The following is a 17256-nucleotide window of genomic DNA, read 5'->3' as shown; positions in this document are numbered from 1 at the left end:
TTTCTGAGTTCGAGGCCAGCCTGGTCTACAAAGTGAGTTCCAGGACAGCCAGGGCTATACAGAGAAACCCTGTCTCGAAAAACCAAAAAAATAAAATAAAATAAGTAAATAAAAAATAATCCAGTGATGTGATGTCTTATGCCTGGGATCCTGGGCTCCTAGTCCTGGGAAGTGGAGGCAGGAGGATCCTAAATTCAAAGCCAGCCTGAGCTACTTAAGACCTTGTCTCCAAAGAAAAAATTGTGGGAACAGGGGGTTATGCCTATCCTAGCCCCACAAGGCTCCCAGCATGGGGTCGGGCAGTATCTGCCTGGTTCTGCTTCTTTCCTTGAGCCTCAGGGTGTTGAAGCTGATGACCCATTTACTGACCTTGCTTAGCCAATCAGATGAAAATAATCACCACATCTATGGGATGCCTGCCACAATGCCAGCCATCTATAGGAATTATCTGGAGACCTGGTAGGAAATGCTATTATTCTCACTCACAGACAAGGAAACTGGGGCTCAAAGGGCACTCAATAATCTGCCTGAGGTCACACAGTATAGATATGAAGAAGGAAGGGAGGAAGAGAAGGAGGGAGGGGAGGAAGGGAGGGGAATGGTGGGGTGTCTGTAGGACTGTAGCTTTGCTGGTTCTCGTGTTTGCCCCCTGAGCATACCGGAGATGGTCCGTGACACTAACAGCGACAACAGCTCCTAGAACCTGAACCAAGGCAGCAGGGTGAGGAAGCGGGTGGCCTTGGCAGAGAGCATCCTGGAGCAACCCTGAGTTACTCAGTAACCTCAGACACCCAATTCTCCAGGGACAACCTGCACAGACCGGGCCAGGGCATGCAGGAGACACCAACTCCCCCTGGCTTTAAATGCTTGGCTGGTCATGACTGGACACCAGAGATGGAAAGTCAAAGATTGGGCAGACCTCAAGACTAGACAGACGGAGACTGGTGATACAGACATCTGTCCCTCAGAGACCTGCAGTTGAGAAAGGAGTGAGGCCCAAAGCTTATCACTTCACAGGATCCTAGGATGGGGAACCAAGGGCCAGACCTCAGCAGGTGATCAACAGAGCCTGTCTAGACCTGCTGGAACAACCCAAGCAACTGCTGACCCCAAGCAGGGCTCAGGAGTCACACCTGACAGGAGATGGCGCCCCGGGGAGTGACCCATAGATGCTGAGTCTTTATCTATGCTTAACCTTCCTGCTGACTGAAAAGTGATGGAGAGTCTTTGGGCTCTCATGGACAGGGCCCACATGGACCAGCTGGGAGCTGTGTCACCAAGGCTGATCGCTGGTCTTTCATGTGCCTGGCTGGACCCTTGGCACAGGAAACTGGACACCCAGAATCCAGGTATTCTCCCAAGTCCACACAAGGCCAGGGCAGAGACTCAGGTCCCCGCTGAGACAGTGGGAGAACTGGATAAGGAGCAACCGGCAATGGGCAGAGGGTTAGCGAGCTGTCCTACCGTCCCTGTGCCTGTGGACTGCAGGTTTGTGAACCAAGAGTGCCAGTGCCCCTACCTGCTAGAGTCCTCCAGGGACCATGGCTGTTGGAGCTGTAATCTCAACTCAACTTAAGGTGGTAGAGGCTGGAGTTGGAGAGATGGCTCTGCAGTTAAGAGCACTGACTGCTCTTCCAGAGGACCTGAGTTCAATTCCCAGCAACCACATGGTGGCTCACAACCATCTGTAATGGGATCCGATGCCCTCTTCTGGTGTGTCTGAAGACAGTGACAGTATACTCATAAAATAAATACATCTTAAAAAAAAAAAAAAAAAAAGGTGGTAGAGGAAACTGCTTCTGGATATCTGGTTTACCTCTACAGCCAGGAGGCAAAGGAAGATCTCAGTATTAGTCTGATTCCTTCCTATTAGCCAAGGGAAACTTTAAGGACCTTTAAGGGACACTAGCTTCTTGGATGCCACTCTCTCACGCCAGGTTTGAATGGGGCGAGTACCTTTTTCCCCTCTCACCACCCTCTGGCAGCTGGGGCACAGTTGGGGAAGGGGGGGGGAACCATGGGAAACAGGACCTGACCTGCGGGGCTAGTCCCTGCCAACCTCGAGCTGAGGGGTGGGGCTCCCCTAGGGGCAGCACGGCCTCCTGGGGGCGGGGCCTCACCTTTGCGGTGGCAGGAGTCAGCTTGGCAGGCACAGCCCTGCGGGAGCCGGGGAGAGCACAGCCGCGTTCATGGCCCGCGTTCCCCGCCACCGGCGCCTGGTCCTGCCGCTGCTGTGCCTGCTCTTCCAAGGCGCCACCGCCCTCCTCTTTGCGATCTTTGTCCGCTACAACCACGAAACCGACGCTGCTCTGTGGCACTGGGGCAATCATAGTACCGTGGACAACGAGTTTTACTTTCGCTACCCAAGTGAGTGCGGGCGAGGGCGTGGGAAGCAGAGCCTCTAAGCCCGGGTGTGTAGGGAAGGGCGTTGGTGGGTACTCCTCCCACCGAGATGACTGCTAGGGCTTTAAAATAGTCCCCTTTCTCCAGTGTCCCTCTTGTTCCAGGCACTGCTGGGGATGGCACATGCTCTATCTCAGACTGAGGAGAGGTAAGGCTCAGTCAGAGTCAGGGTCACACAGTAAAGGGAGCTGGGGCTTCAATCCAGTTGTAAGTGGGCCCAGTGTTAGCGACTGTCTAACCTTCCATTGGGGCTATTTTGGCTTTGTCTAGGAGTTCAGCTTGACCACAGAAAGAGAATCTTGGTGGGACTGCCAGCTAGGGTGCTAGAGGAGACAAGGGAGAGTTAGGTGCGAAATTCCCACATGTACAGACGTCAAAGATTGGTTTCAGCACAAACACTCCAGGTTTGAGAGTGAGAGAACCCTGGACTCAAGGCCAGCGTGAGGCGGACTAGGGCTGTGCTCAGCGCTGCATTATCATCCCATCTCACAGTTTAAGGGGGCTGCGGTGAACCCATTATCACCCACCAAGGGTCGCACAGCTAGAATAGGGCTTCCACACCATAAAGCTGACCACTGACCATTTGCCTCCTGACGAGGTTCTGGACGGGGAGTGAACCCCCAGGTGGAGACAAAGCATCTCTTTCAAGGTTGTAACTGAGGCGCTGAACATCTGGGACCAAGCACACCGCCCCTCCCTCTAATGCCCAAGCCAGCCTTCTCTAGTTCCAGTTCCTCATCCAAGTGACAGGAAGAAGCTGGGGTGATGGTTTGTGCCTGTCGTCTCAGCAGCGCTTCAGTGGTGGAGGTGGGAGGATCTAGCGTTCAAAGCCAGCCTCAGCCACACGGTGAATCTGAAACCGGATTGAGCTAATGAAACTCTGTCTCAAACAGACAAACACCAAAAGGAGTGAGAAAATGTCTCTGTAGGGCATGCAAAAAGCAACAAGACTAGTTAGCACCCACTGGTGACAGGCTGTCCCCACCTCACCCTGCCCTTCCCCAGCAATGGGGACATAGAGGGCTGAGGGAGACTTTGGACTGTGACAGGAAGCACCAGACCCCCAAACAACCACAGCACCCCCGTCTCCACAGTTCATCCCTGGTTGTACCCCCAAACAACCACAGCACCCCCGTCTCCACAGTTCATCCCTGGTCGTGGCAGGGAGTGGCAGCATTCGGACCTCAGAAGCTAAGATCAAAACCAACGCCCTAAAGCTGGCCCTAGACTGCTGGACACGAACTGTCCACAGAGCTGGGAGTTGAGAGGAAATGAGCCAGGCAGGTGAAGGAGGTGCGTTTTGGTTGTCTAAGAGGGTCAGAAACAGTTTCTCTTAGAGCCTCCAGCCTTCTGGCTTTGTTCCAAAGGCCAGAATCCTGACTTTTACAGTGGAGGCAGTGCTGGGCTCTCTTTCCCAAGAGGACAGCAAGGACCACGGCCGAGTTACTGCCTCCCGGCCCCAGTGTTGACCTCTGTGGACTTTGAGCCTACTGTTTGAGGAAAGCTAGGCAGGAGGGAGATGTGAGGTTCCTAAAGCCTGTGCTTTGATGAGCCGGGTCCTCACCTGTCCAGAGGAAAGGGTCAAGGCCAGAGGGCGGGTAGAAACCACCCTTTGATTCAGAAGATGAAAAGAATCTTTGATGAGTATTGACAGGCCAAGGCCACAGGCATGGTTTCCCTAAGGAGCTGTCAGGAGATGGCGATGTCTCCCCCAGATAGACAGGACAAGAAGGGCCCTCGGGATTCTATAGGCCACCTCTCTCAGATCACATGTGAACAGAGAGCCAGGAAAGTCACTCACCTACCCAAGATCACATAGCAAGTCACAAAAAGAGTGGGACAAGAGCCAGGGCCTCTTGGTTCTCCTTCTGGAAGCTTCTGCCATGTTCAGGTTACCCCGGTTTACCTTATCTTTTAGGCAGGGTCTCACAAAGTAAGCCAGGCCAGTCTCAGACTTACCATCTTCCTGCTTCAGTTTCCCAAGTACTGGGGAATACAGGCTTGAAACATTGTACCCTGCCTACTAGGCCCTAGGCAGAGGCCTGCCTCCCAGCAGGGACTTGACCCTGATGGACTCAGGACTATCTTAGGAGAGGTGGAGGCTGGGACGGTGGCCTGCCTGGGAGGCTTCAGCCTGTTTTCTGGAAGCTGGGGTTGGAAGAGGCTCTGAGATGGCAGCTCTCACTCTCTTCCTCTTCAGGCTTTATAACTGCCCTTTCCAGAGGAAAAGCTTAGAGAGGCCTCAAGTCATGTGTCCAAGGTCACAGGGTCAGGTGCGTGTAGATGCTGGAATGGCAGCCCTAGTTTTGCCAAGGTTTTGCCCTGTCAGGAGGAAGCTGGAGAAGGAAGGTGGGCAGTGGTGGCCCCTCCCCCCGGGGCTTTGTTTGTCCCACCTCAGACTGGGTATGGTGAGCACAGGCTGGCCTCAGACTCACTATGTAGTTAAGTCTGGCCTTGGCCTTCTCATCCCCATTTTGCATGGCAGAATCACAAGTGTGCAACCATGCCTGGCTGGGATTGAGTTTTCAGTGCAAACAGAAACATTTAAAACAAGCTCAGAGCAGTTGAGAGAAGTTCCTGCATGAATGGTCTTTGAGGCATGCTGCCCAGCCCCCTTTGGTTTCTGACTGTCCTTGGACAAGAACAGAAAGAGTTCCTTTTCCGTGTTTGAACAAGGGAAAAGGACAGAGAGTCCTGAAAGACTGTAAGCTATCCTGGCGTGATGGCACACACCTTTAATCCCAGCACTTGGGATCTCTGTGAGTTCTAGGCTAGCCTGGTCTACATAGTGAGTTCCAGGACAGCCAGAGCCATATAGTGAGACCCTGTCTAAAATAAAAGCAAGCAAAAAAAAAAAAAAAACCAGAAAGAAGAAAAAGAATGCAGGCTCTGGCTGAGTTCTAAGTGTGTCTCTCCTTTCTGTTGTGTATATGATGTGGGTGACCCCAAACAGCAGGCACTAGGGGTGTGGCAGTCCATTCTGGAGTGCCAGAGGCCTCCAGACCTCGGTCCCTGGAGCCCGTGGGGCTACAGACCCCAGTTGCAGGAGTGAGCAAGGCGCCACTAGATTCTCTGGTCCTGTTCTCAGTTCCAAAATAGCAAAAGCTTTAGCTTCTCTCAGGGATCCTGTTTGCACCCCAAAGTTCAGTAGCAGCTTTCTGTTCGCTGTGCATCTCAAGATCAAATAACACAAAACACAGACCTGAGAATCTGCCTCTTCCTATGAGAGATTCAGGGTCATCCGTGATGAAAATGAATACAAGTTGAGTTTCCTTATGAAAATTCCTGGAGCCAAAAGTGTTTTGGTTTGGGGGCGTGTTTATATATACATAATGAAATATCTTGAGGGTGGAACTCATGTCTAGACAAGTATTCCACTGATACCCAACATACACCACATATACAAATGTGACTTCATGAAACCTGTATAGTGAGCCTGCGTTTTGAGTAGAGCCCATTAGATGAGGCCCTGTGTGTGTGTGTGTGTGTGTGTGTGTGTGTGTGTGTGTGTGTGTGTGTGTAATTTTCCACTACTGCATCATGCTGATGTTTAAAAACTTTGTGGTCCTGGAGCATTTGGGGTTGCCAATTTGGATAGAGAACTTGCACGAGGAAAGACAAGCAGAGAAACAAAGCTAGATATCTGAAGAGAGAATCTTGTGAGTGTGGATGCATGACATACAGCTCCCAGCTCCCAAGTGGCCAAGGAAAAAGGTCAACATGAACATGGGTTCTCCTCAGAGCCAGCAGCCTCCCTGTGCAGGCACACTGATTCTCCACCCTTGAGAGCAGGAACTGACTTCCTGGGTGGCAGCTGTACTCCAGAACCCTGTCTGCAGATGCTCCGCACATCTGTTGCTTGCAGGTGGGAAACAGACATTCTCAGGCAAGTGACATTTCTCAGCCTTAGAGAAGAGAAATTTCTCAAGTAGAGTATGAAAGGAGGATGTCTGGAGAGTAAGAAGGTGTGGCGCCCCTCGTCTCCATATGTTTATAGAAAGTGCCCTCCCATGGGCGTTCTGCTGGTGGGTTTTGTCTTTGCTTGCTCTGGCTTGTTTGTTTGTTGTTTGTTGAGACAATCTCATTATATAGCCATGGCTGTCCTGAAATGAACTCACTGTGTAAACCAGGCTGGATTTGAACTCAGAGAGATCAGCCTATCTCTGACTCCCACCCAAGTGCTAGGATGAGAAAAATAAGTGTATCACCACACATAGCCTTGCTCATGATTTTATTTAAAGATTTATTTACTTTATGTATATGAGTATACCGTTGCTGTCTTCAGGCACACCAGAAAAGGGCATTGCATCCCATTGCAGATGGTTGTGAACTCAGGACCTCTGGAAGGGCAGTCAGTGCTCTTAACCACACTGAGCCATCTCTCCAGCCCCATATCCAGCTTTTACGTGGGTTATGTGACCATCAGGCTGGCTTGGTGACCAAGCCTCTTTTTTTTTTTAATTAATTTTTTATTATTATATCTAAGTACACTGTAGCTGTCTTCAGACACCCCAGAAAAGGGCATCAGATCTCATTACAGATGGTTGTGAGCCATCATGTGGTTGCTGGGATTTGAACCATCATGTGGTTGCTGGGATTTGAACTCACAACCTTCAGAAGAGCAGTCAGCGCTCTTAACCNCTGAGCCATCTCTCCAGCGCAGGTGGCCAAGGCTTTACCACACAAAGCGTTTGTTTGCTACCACCTCCCTTCATGCTGGTTCTATATAACTAATTACTCAACAAATTATCTGTATAAATATTTTCAGTATAATTGTATTATTTGTACTGGCATTTTATGCAGAAAGTCAACAGAAAAGGCCCCACATCTTCCTGAAAAGAAACCCTGCTTAAATGCCAGACAGTTCAAGTAGAACTTGCCACATGTGGTCCCCATGCTGTGAGCGAAACACTTGGGAGTTTGAGGCAGGACATCCAGCATCTGAGGTTAGCTGGACTACACGGTGTGACCCTGTCTCAAGTGTAATGTATAACAAAAAAAATTCAACGTATAGAAAGAAACAAATGGAAAAGCAGTCCTTTCTCCTGAGGGCGGCTTCAGGATAGACAGGCCATTGTAGGGGGGGTAAGGGGTCACTACACTGAGCTGTACAACACAGTAGTCCTGCCCCCTCCAATTCCTTTGAGGGGAGGTTTCCTTAATCCCTGTTAACAATTCAAAGCCATTTCCTAAATTATTTTTATTTTGAATCTCAAAATAGGGAGGTATGGACTTTGAAAGATGAGAGATGAAAGTTAGACATCAAGAAGGGCTTCCCTGGAGTTAGGGACATGGCTCAGTAGGTAAAGCGTTTGCTGGGTGAGCATTAGGGTCTGAGTTCAGATTCTCAGTATGCAAGTAGATGTCAGGCATAGCCAGGCTCATTCATGATGTCAGCACAGTGGGCAGAGAGGGACAGACACCAGGGCAGAGAGGGACAGGCATCAAGGCTTGCTGGCTGTCTCCTCTGGTCATGTTGGTGAGGTCCAGGTTCACGGAGGGGCCCTGCGTATGAGGCGGAGCACACGCACACATGCACACACGTGCACCTGTGTGCACACACCTGGGAACAGGGACACAGTGGATGCAGGAGGAGGAAGGAGAATCTTGTGTGTCGAGGAGACAGAGCCGCAGCCACAGGGAGAATTGATGTAACTTCCTGCTCCTTGGGCGAGCAGATAGGCCAGGTGGGTGAGTGGATGCTGGATGGAGCAGGCTGTTCTAGCTCCTTCTCTGAGCAGGGATAACAAGGACTGACTGACCCTGCTGCTCCAGGCAGAACGCTTAGTTCTGGCCGCTCCTGGCAGGAGGCCGTTATGCCTGGGAAATTCTACAAGCCTGGTGCTGCTTCAAGGCAGTCCTGTCTGCAGGAGCCAGGCACTGGAATGGCATCTGTTGGCTGGTGGGTGTGACCAGACCAGAGCAGGCCTCACAACGCCCCCTCTCCTCTCAGGCTTCCAGGATGTGCACGTCATGGTCTTTGTGGGCTTTGGCTTCCTCATGGTCTTTCTACAGCGGTACGGCTTCAGCAGCGTGGGCTTCACCTTCCTCGTGGCCAGCCTCACCCTGCAGTGGGCCACACTTCTCCAAGGCTTCCTCCACTCTTTCCACGGTGGCCACATCCACATTGGTGTGGAGAGGTGGGCACTAGTGAGCCCCTGGCTCCCCCTAAGACCCCACTCCCCAAAGGATGTCAGTGTGAGCCCTGACCTCCGGGTCTGCTCACTGACCTCCGGTCTGCCCCATAACCTCCCTCTCCAGGCCACTGTCTGTCCTTTATCTGACCTGTGTCCCCTGAGACACTCACACACCCCTCCTATTAGGCCTGTCACCAGAGCTCCTAGGAGGACAGGCAGCCAGTGGAGAATGGCTCCCCCTACCTGCTACTGCTTCAACCTAGAGTGGGCCTTGCCCATCACTTCACGAGGGCTCCTCCTCCCTCTCCAAGGGTGGGTGGTACTCATCTGATACCCAGGGAGAGGTGCCCCAGCACTGACTCTCCTCGCCCTGCCCTGCACGCCCGGCACCACACCCCTCTGCCCGATGGGGCCTGGAACCATGTTCCTTCCATCCCTCCCACCCTACATGACTGCAGCTTGATCAACGCTGACTTCTGTGCGGGCGCAGTGCTCATCTCTTTCGGGGCTGTTCTGGGCAAGACCGGGCCAGCCCAGCTGCTGCTAATGGCCCTACTGGAGGCAGTGCTGTTTAGCGTCAACGAGTTTATACTGCTCAGTCTCCTGGGGGTAAGTCTGGCCAGGAGTGGGTGAGACCTGGGTGTCCCTACAGCTCTGGGATCGGAGAGGTGGATGGAGAGCAGGGGCTGCCTCACCACCTCTATCCTTCTCCCCAGGTGAGAGATGCTGGAGGGTCCATGACCATTCACACATTCGGGGCCTACTTCGGGCTGTTCCTCTCACGGATCCTCTACAAATCCCAGCTGGAGAAGAGCAGGCACCGCCAGAGCTCTGTCTACACCTCTGACCTCTTTGCCATGATTGGTGAGGCATGCTGAGGAGACATGGTGGGGGTACAGAGCATCATGCCCTAGGAAGGTCTTTTGGCACTGCCAGGCATCCTTTGGGTCCTTCCTACTTGCTTTCTGAGGGCCTGAGATCTGTGCTCATCTCTGCCCCTACCTTATGACCCAGTACTGGTCCTGGGGTTTTCCCAAGTTCACCCAGTCCTACTTGAAACTTTCCTGGGCTACACAGCCCACGTGTGTGGAGCTGTCCCTCACCTCTGCAAAGTCCTTCCTCTTCCGTGGCCCTGCCGGCCCGGGCCACCTGTGCTCCACCTTGCTTCTCCTCACAGCCCCAGAAACCCCACACTGTCAGGCAGGAAGTCGGGGCCCTGGATCACCCCAGGGAACAGTAGGGCCTAACTCCCCCAGGTCCCCACCCCTGCTGGTCTCTGGCCTCTCTACCCTCCCAGCCTGACATCTGCAGCTCATGCTTCTTTGGGGGTGTTGAATGTGGCCTTCAGTCCCTGCTCTTGCATAAGCAAGGCTGGCTCGATGCTCACTGGGAAACAGCTGAGCCCTCCTTACCCTTGGCAACCCTTCACACAGGAAGCTTCCAGGCAAAGGGGTCGGGAAGGGGGTGGAGGGCTCAGGTCGTCTGAAGTCTGAGAACTGAGCACGGGACACTGCGATGAATGTCCTCGTCCTGAGGCAGCATAAGGACTTTGAGTCAAGGTGAAGGACACAGGTCACACACAGTTCCTGCCCTGCTGGCCCACCCTGCTGAGTCCCCGCTTCTCCTTCTTACTCTGAGATTAGTCCTGGAAGGCTTAAAGCAGGGCCTGGAGGTGGTGGTGTACACCTTTAATCCCAGCACTTGGGAGGCAGAGGCAGGCGGCTCTCTGAGTTTGAGGCCAGCCTGGTCTACAGCGTGAGTTCCAGGACAGCCAGGGCTACACAGAGAAACCCTGTCTTGAAAAACAAAACAAACAAACACACACAGATACTTGAAAGCAGAGACCTGCTTCTTGTCCCAGTGCAGAGCAGGTACCCCAGCACCCCAGCCCAGACTCCTGAGGCCTGTAGGGGCCACCTTCTCTAGAAGGTAGCTGAGTTGGTACAGCCCCCCCCCCCCCATATGTGAGTGCCCACAGCTGCTGTCCGTTAACAGCCTCTGCCTGGCTCCCCTTCCTTTTCTGGTTCTTAAGAGAGGTGGTATGCTGGGGATTAAAGCCAGAGTGTGGCATGTGCTAGACATGCACTGTCCTATTGAGCTCTGCTCCAGGCCCTTCTTGAGCAGTTAGACCTGCTGGGCCGTGAAGCAGACATTTAGGGGCTTTACTCTCTCAACTCTCACCATAGGAAGACGGTTAGTTAGTTAGTTAGTTTGTTTGTTTGTTTATTTATTTATTTATTTATTTATTTTACTCTCTCAACTCTCACCATAGGAAGATGGTTTGTTTGTTTGTTTGTTTGTTTATCAGTCCCAGGAACTGGTGCGCAAACTGGCTGCTTAGTAATAACTGACCTGTAGTGCAGCGCCCCCTGGTGGCAGGGCCACTCACTACCAGATGCTCACCGTGGCTACCCACTTGTTTAGGGACCATCTTCCTGTGGGTTTTCTGGCCCAGCTTCAACTCCGCGCCGACAGCGCTGGGGGATGGGCAGCATCGAACCGTGGTCAACACGTACTATTCACTCACCGCAAGCACCCTCAGTACTTTCGCCTTGTCAGCCCTTGTCAGTGGGGATGGACGACTGGACATGGTATGGGGAAGTGGGTGAAGAGCCCGGCCAAGGGAAGGGTGAGCTAAGCAAGGAGGTCCCCAGGGGCAGGCACTGAACCTCCGTCTGCAAGCAAGGGAGGAGCGGAGAGTATATGAAAGCTGGCGAGTCGGTGGCTAGGTGACAGAAGGATCTAGAAGCACTAGATGCCACTGTAATGAGTGTGACTGGGATGTGTGGGTGTGATAATCTAATAAGATACCTTGGCGGTTTTGTCCCTTAAGGTCCATGTCCAGAATGCAGCACTGGCTGGAGGTGTTGTGGTGGGGACATCAAGTGAGATGATGCTGACTCCCTTTGGGGCTCTGGCGGCTGGCTTCCTGGCTGGGACTGTCTCAACACTGGGGTATAAGTTCTTTACGGTATGGTTGCTTTTCAAGACTGGGATTAAATACGGGAGGGAAGGAGCCTGGAGCAGTGACACAGATTCCCAGACCTTCTGCTACTTCCCCACCAGGTCCCGGATACGGATAGATAGATTGATTATCCACTCTGTTTACCCAAGCCTGACTCTCCACCCTATCCCCCAGCCTATCCTTGAATCCAGATTTAAACTGCAAGACACATGTGGCGTTCACAACCTCCACGGGATGCCCGGGGTCCTGGGGGCCATCCTGGGAGTCGTGGTGGCTGCACTGGCCACCCACGAAGCTTATGGAGATGGGTGAGTGAGTCTTCCCCCATTCTCTCCAAAGCGACCTCTCTTCTTCCTTGAGAGCCAAGAAAACAAAAACAAACAAACAAACAAAGGCCTTTCCATCTGTTCCCCTCCATCCATTTGGCCATTCACCCACCAGCACGGTGAGAGCCGAGGGCCTGCCGTGGCCTGACCTCCTGGTCAGGGCCATGGATGACCATTAAGTAAGCAATTTCAAGAGCACTGAGCATTCATTCCTTCGGGACCAGTAAGAGGCAATGACCTCTGGGGTCTACACCTCACACTGTGAGCAAGGAGACCTTTGACTGGAGAGTTGGCTGGCTTAGGACAGAAGGGCACTTGAAGTGAACCTGACTGAGCAAAGGCCTGGGTGAGAGACACTGGGGGTCCCTGCACACCCTCTGGCTGCCCACAGGCACGAGTGGCATCAGGTCACCCTAGCTGCCTGTTCCACATCCATCATTCACTCTCTGGTCTCCCTCCAGCCTGCAGAATGTGTTTCCACTCATAGCCAAGGGTCAGCGCAGTGCCACGTCTCAGGCCGTGTATCAGCTCTTTGGAATGTTTGTCACACTGGTGTTTGCCTCTGTGGGTGGCAGCCTTGGAGGTGAGTGGCTTTAGCTGGGCAAGGGTGTCAGGTGAGAGCCCCAAGGAGGGGTACCCAGGAGGAAGGGCAAGGGATGCTTCTCCTTCATGTAGGCTCACTTCCACCAAGATCCTCTCAGAACACCTGCCTGTGTCAGTGACGGGGCAGCATGGCCTCTGAGTGAGAAGGTGCTGGTGTGGCCACTGGGAAGGAAGGCTCCTCTCTGGGTTGTGTGCAGACTTTCTTGTGTTGCTCCCTTGGGCCACTAGAGGGCAGTCCAATCCTAGCTTTTGGGAAGAGGCCAGGTACTCTCCCTCCATCCCCCCACCCCACACCACCCTACCCCCAAATCTCCTCTGGGCAGCAGCAGACAGAAGGAGGCCTACCTCACCCTGGAGTTCAAAGCCTTCCACAGAAGCTGCTCACTGGCCCTAGGCCAGGCATCCCCTCCTGATATCTGGCCTTAAGAACAAAACCTGATGCTGTCACATCCCTACCCAGCCACACCCACCCTCATCCTGAAACTCTCCATGGTTTATTTCCCCGGGTCATGTTTCATATGATCACTGTCCCCTAGGCCTTTCCCATGTGGAAGGCCACCAAAAAATTAGCGTCTCTGCTTCACAGTCGAATCAGGATACAGCTGCAGACGTGAACACACCCTCTCACCCACTGGCTGGTGTCTTTGTGGGTAACGTGAGGGCGGAGCCACCTTGCAGGACTCTTCCCTTCTCAGAAAGGTGGACTCACAGACCTTGGCTAGGCTGGGGTTCACCATGTTGTCCTTAAGCTTACCAACCTATGACCCTAGATGGCAACCTCCCCCCTGGGCAGGGACCAAGGGCCCTCACACACCCTTCCTGTGGCCACCAGGGCTCCTGCTGAAGCTCCCCTTCCTGGACTCCCCTCCAGACTCCCAATGCTTCGAGGACCAGGTTTACTGGGAGGTGAGACACCCTTGTCCTCCCTTGACACTCCTTCTCTGCCACCTTGCCTTGCCTTGGGCTACCACTTGCCTCTTTCCTTGCTTGTGGGCTCCATCTCAAGCCCCCCGGGACTTTCTTTCATCCCTCCCTGCTTTGCAGGTACCCGGAGAGCAGGAGAATGAGACCCAGAGGCCTCTGAGGACTGGGGAGTCAGACACCCAGGCCTAATTGCTGCCAGCGTGAGACTGTCCTCAGAGAAGACAATGGCTCCTGCCAAGAGAGCCTTCTCTGCCTTTGTTACTGTTGTGCTGCCCCTAGGCAGATCCCCATTAGCTGTGGCCAGAAAAGGCCAAAGCCAGCCCTAGGTGACTGCCACCCCATTGACCAGTGTTACCCTGTTCCAGTGACACCCAAGCCAGCTCCACTCTGGGTGGGAAGCTGGGTGATAAACAATGTATCACCGAGGACTCTGACACCCATTTGCGCCTCTCCCTTTCACTGCTGAGGCCAAAATCTTGTGATAATCAATGACCTTAGTGTTGACAAACCCTCTTCGGGTCCACAGAACTCCACATTCTACTGTATATGTCCCAACTAGTTCCATCCTCTCTAGGGAGAGGCATTATTGTCCAGAATGTCTGTGCCTGCTTCAGCCATCTGATGCTGTCCCCGAATCCTTCCCGGTCCTTACCTGACTGTTGCCCTGACCCTCAGCTGACTTTCCACTGATGAGAAGAGTAGGAAGAAGCCCAAGAGGAGCGTCCAAAGGGTGGTCTGCCACAAATCCTCAGCAGTCGGAGGCAGTCAGCACCTAATGCCAGTTCATGGCCAGGTCCTGACCACGGGAAGGGTCATGTGGTTCTGGGACTGTGGATGAGAGAGGCGGCTGGGCGCTTGCTGATCTGACTCATTTGACCACAAGAGGGCGCTCTAAACCAACAGACGATGGCACCTCCCTGCCTCGCCCAGGTCCTTGCCACCTAACCTTCCTAGCCGCCTCCATGTGGGTCCTCAGGCATCCGTGCCAAAGCCTCTCCTGAGCTCCACCCCTTCTACATGTCAGGTGATGCCAGAAACTTCATATCTCATCCCACTCTTGGCGACTTCATCCCTCCTTCTGGAAGCCCCTTCTGGCAAGAGCTGAGCACAACTACAGACACTTCTGCCTCCAAACTAAGGCCCCTCCGCGGGAGGAACCCAGAGAGTAAGGACACATCCCGGGCTCCACTTGCCCAGTGTGTTCCTGGGCTCCCCCGTGGGGCTGGACAGGGTGGAGAGAAAAGCTCTCTAGGGAGCTACATCCACTTGTTCTACAGCCCTCCCCTCCATACTTCCCTGCCCATTGCTGGCTGGGCTGTGTGAGCTGGAGGACCCCAGGATAGAAGCACAAGGCTCCCAGTCACTGTGGAGAAGTAGTTGGGAGTTGGGACCCAGCTATGGATGGGTGATGGACTGCCAGCTGGCTTGGCCTGCCCCCAGCTGCTGCCTAGGCCGTTCTGGTGAAGGAGAGCTGTGAACATTCCTTCACTCATGTTACCGAGATGTTCAGTCTGGCCCTCCCTGCTGCTGTTCATTCTGAACTGCAACCAAGGCTCTTCTTCAGACCTAAAAAAATGGGCTCTTCCAGTACGGGGAGAAGCCATCTCAATCCAGGGAGGCTTCCTGGAGAAGAGGCATTTGAGCTTTTTCGATAGGGCAATTGCTTAGTCAGCTTCAATTGGGCGAAAGACTGCTGGTCCCAGGCTGGCCTGCCAATAGGTCCCTGAGAAGAGGGATCAGGTGAGGATGCTTGCGAGCTGTGCCCTGTGTATTTTGTCACCAGTGAGTTCTAAGCTTCACCACTGCCATAAACATACCCCCCCCACACACACACACACGTGCACAATGGCACACTCTGCCGTTGGCCCTGGTCCTCCTGTCTTACTCTGGGTATGTTTTCTCTTCCCCATTTTCCTTAAATGCAGGGGCACACGATGATGGGCCCTGTAGAGTATTCCGTTTCATCCTTTGTGGTTTCCAGTGACAGTTTGATAATGCAGGAAAGATGGGTCCCTCTTCCAGGAGGCCCAGCCTTACCCTCACTGGTCCCCCTCATGGTTGCCTATCTATTCGGGATGGGTCAACAGGATGACAATGAGCAGGTCAGGGGGGGGGGAAAGCCAAGGACAGCGGCATGCCATCCCTCAGGACAATGAGGCCTCTGCCTCTCAGGCCCAGCCCCTCGGATCAGCATGCTATCACTTAGTGAAGAACAGAGGTACCCTTGCCTGTTCACAAACTCTGTCCAGCCCCGGTGCCTGAGCCCTGGGAACGATGATAATGGATCCTCAGCTCCTGCCTGCTTCAGGAAACTAGATTGAGGCAGTGCAGGAAGTCCCCTCAGGAATGCCCTACTCTGGATTGGCACACTGTGTATGTACTACAGAAAGTAAGTGTCCAAGAACACGGAGCAGGAGGCCGGGACCTTAGTTCGCTCTAACAGCTATCCTCTTTGGTCTGGGTAGAAGACTACCTGGCCCGGAGGAACCTTCGATGGGCCGTTGAGCATTGGGATTCGCGTCACGGCTCGGCCCGCTCCTTGGAGGAATTAGACACGGCGCGGCATCCGAGGTGCGGCCCAGTGGCCGCCGTCGCCCTCCCTCCTCCAGCGGCTTTGTCTGGCGAGCTGCGCCCACCGCCCGGCGCCCCCGTGCGCAGCCAACAAAGCAGGCTACTGTCCCCGGGCCGTATGCAAATGCTCCAGGCGGCCAGCGTCCCGCCGCCGGCTTCCAGCCTGAAAGGGTCGGCCGGGCAGGGGGCGGCCGTGCTCCCGGGATAGAGCACCATTGTCTGTGCGGTCCGTGGCGAGAAGACCTGCATCGGCTTCGGGAGCTTCAGTTTTGGGGTCAGACCGAGTAGGCACGCACTGACCCCTGACCTCCACTCCCGACGCAGGGTATGCCTCTGAGTCATCGTGGCTGGGGTTCAAACCAGCAGTCATGGATTCTCGATGCTCACCCCTTAACCCATCTCTGCCCTCCTGCCTGCCCTTCCTCACATCACACTGATTTAGGAGATGCTTCTGGGGCCAATTCTGCCCCAGAGCACAGAGCAAAGTACTCAAGATGTCCTTAAAACAGAGCAAGTTACAAGGCAAGATGCCCTCCCTGATGGGTCGTCTGTGATTCAGTGAGTCCAGGACCGCACAGGACACCTTCTTGCCAGCCACCATGTTAGCAGGCCATTTTTACTGAAGGGACGATCAGCAAAGGTAAAACCCAGTGACACTGGGGGTGAGAGAAGGAAGCCTGAGGCCCTCTAGTCAGGGCAGTGATTCGGCCAAAGAGGGATGTCCCAGAGAGCAGCCAGAGTGGCCTCTGTGGGGGCACAGCCCTAACTCCAGGTCCCAGACACCGGCTTCCTGAGGCAGGCAGGGCCAGAGTCCACCTTTTTTCAAGTTCCCACCAAAGACTTACTCAAGTGAGAGACACTCACCTAAGGGACACTTTGGAGAGTCTTAGAGTCTGCAGCACTGATACTTGTTAGTAATTTCAGGCAAAAATTAATCAGAATAATCTCAAAGTGAAAAAAAGATGCCTCTGAGCCATCGTGGCTGGGGTTCAAACCAACAGCCACCAATGCTCACCCCCTTAACCCATCTCTGGCCTCCTGCCTTCCCTTCCTGGAATCACACTGATTTAGGGGAGCCCAGGAGACGCTTCTGGGGTATCAAACTGTTCATCCCAGCTTTTAGGAGGTAAAGGCTGGTGGATCTCTGTGTGTTCTTGGCTGGTCCACATAGTGAATTCCAGGACAGCTAGGGTTACAGAGAGAAATCCTGTCTCAAAAAAAAAAAAAAAAAAAAAAGAAAGAAAGAAAGAAAAAAAGAAAAGAAAAGAAAAAGAAAAAAGAAAAAGAAGAAAAAAGAAATGGAGAAGAAAGAAAAAGAAAAAAAAAA

The 17256-nt window shown here is 53.4% G+C and overlaps 1 protein-coding gene across 1 annotated transcript; it reads left to right on the top strand.

Moving 5' to 3' along the window:
- Positions 1-2135: 2135 nt before the first annotated feature.
- Rhbg (Rh family B glycoprotein) lies at positions 2136-13792 on the top strand. The gene is made up of 10 exons (XM_021196493.2): positions 2136-2367; positions 8357-8543; positions 8999-9149; positions 9257-9404; positions 10965-11131; positions 11374-11511; positions 11680-11813; positions 12293-12414; positions 13267-13340; positions 13479-13792. Exons 1-10 carry the CDS (start codon positions 2190-2192, stop codon positions 13545-13547), a joined length of 1368 nt encoding a protein of 455 aa, XP_021052152.1. The 5' UTR covers positions 2136-2189; the 3' UTR covers positions 13548-13792.
- Positions 13793-17256: the final 3464 nt, after the last annotated feature.

Source organism: Mus pahari, chromosome 4, assembly GCF_900095145.1.
Source record: "Mus pahari chromosome 4, PAHARI_EIJ_v1.1, whole genome shotgun sequence".
Lineage (NCBI taxonomy): Eukaryota > Metazoa > Chordata > Mammalia > Rodentia > Muridae > Mus > Mus pahari.
Note: the sequence above shows the minus strand (reverse complement) of the source record. Positions and strands in the feature narration are given on the sequence as shown.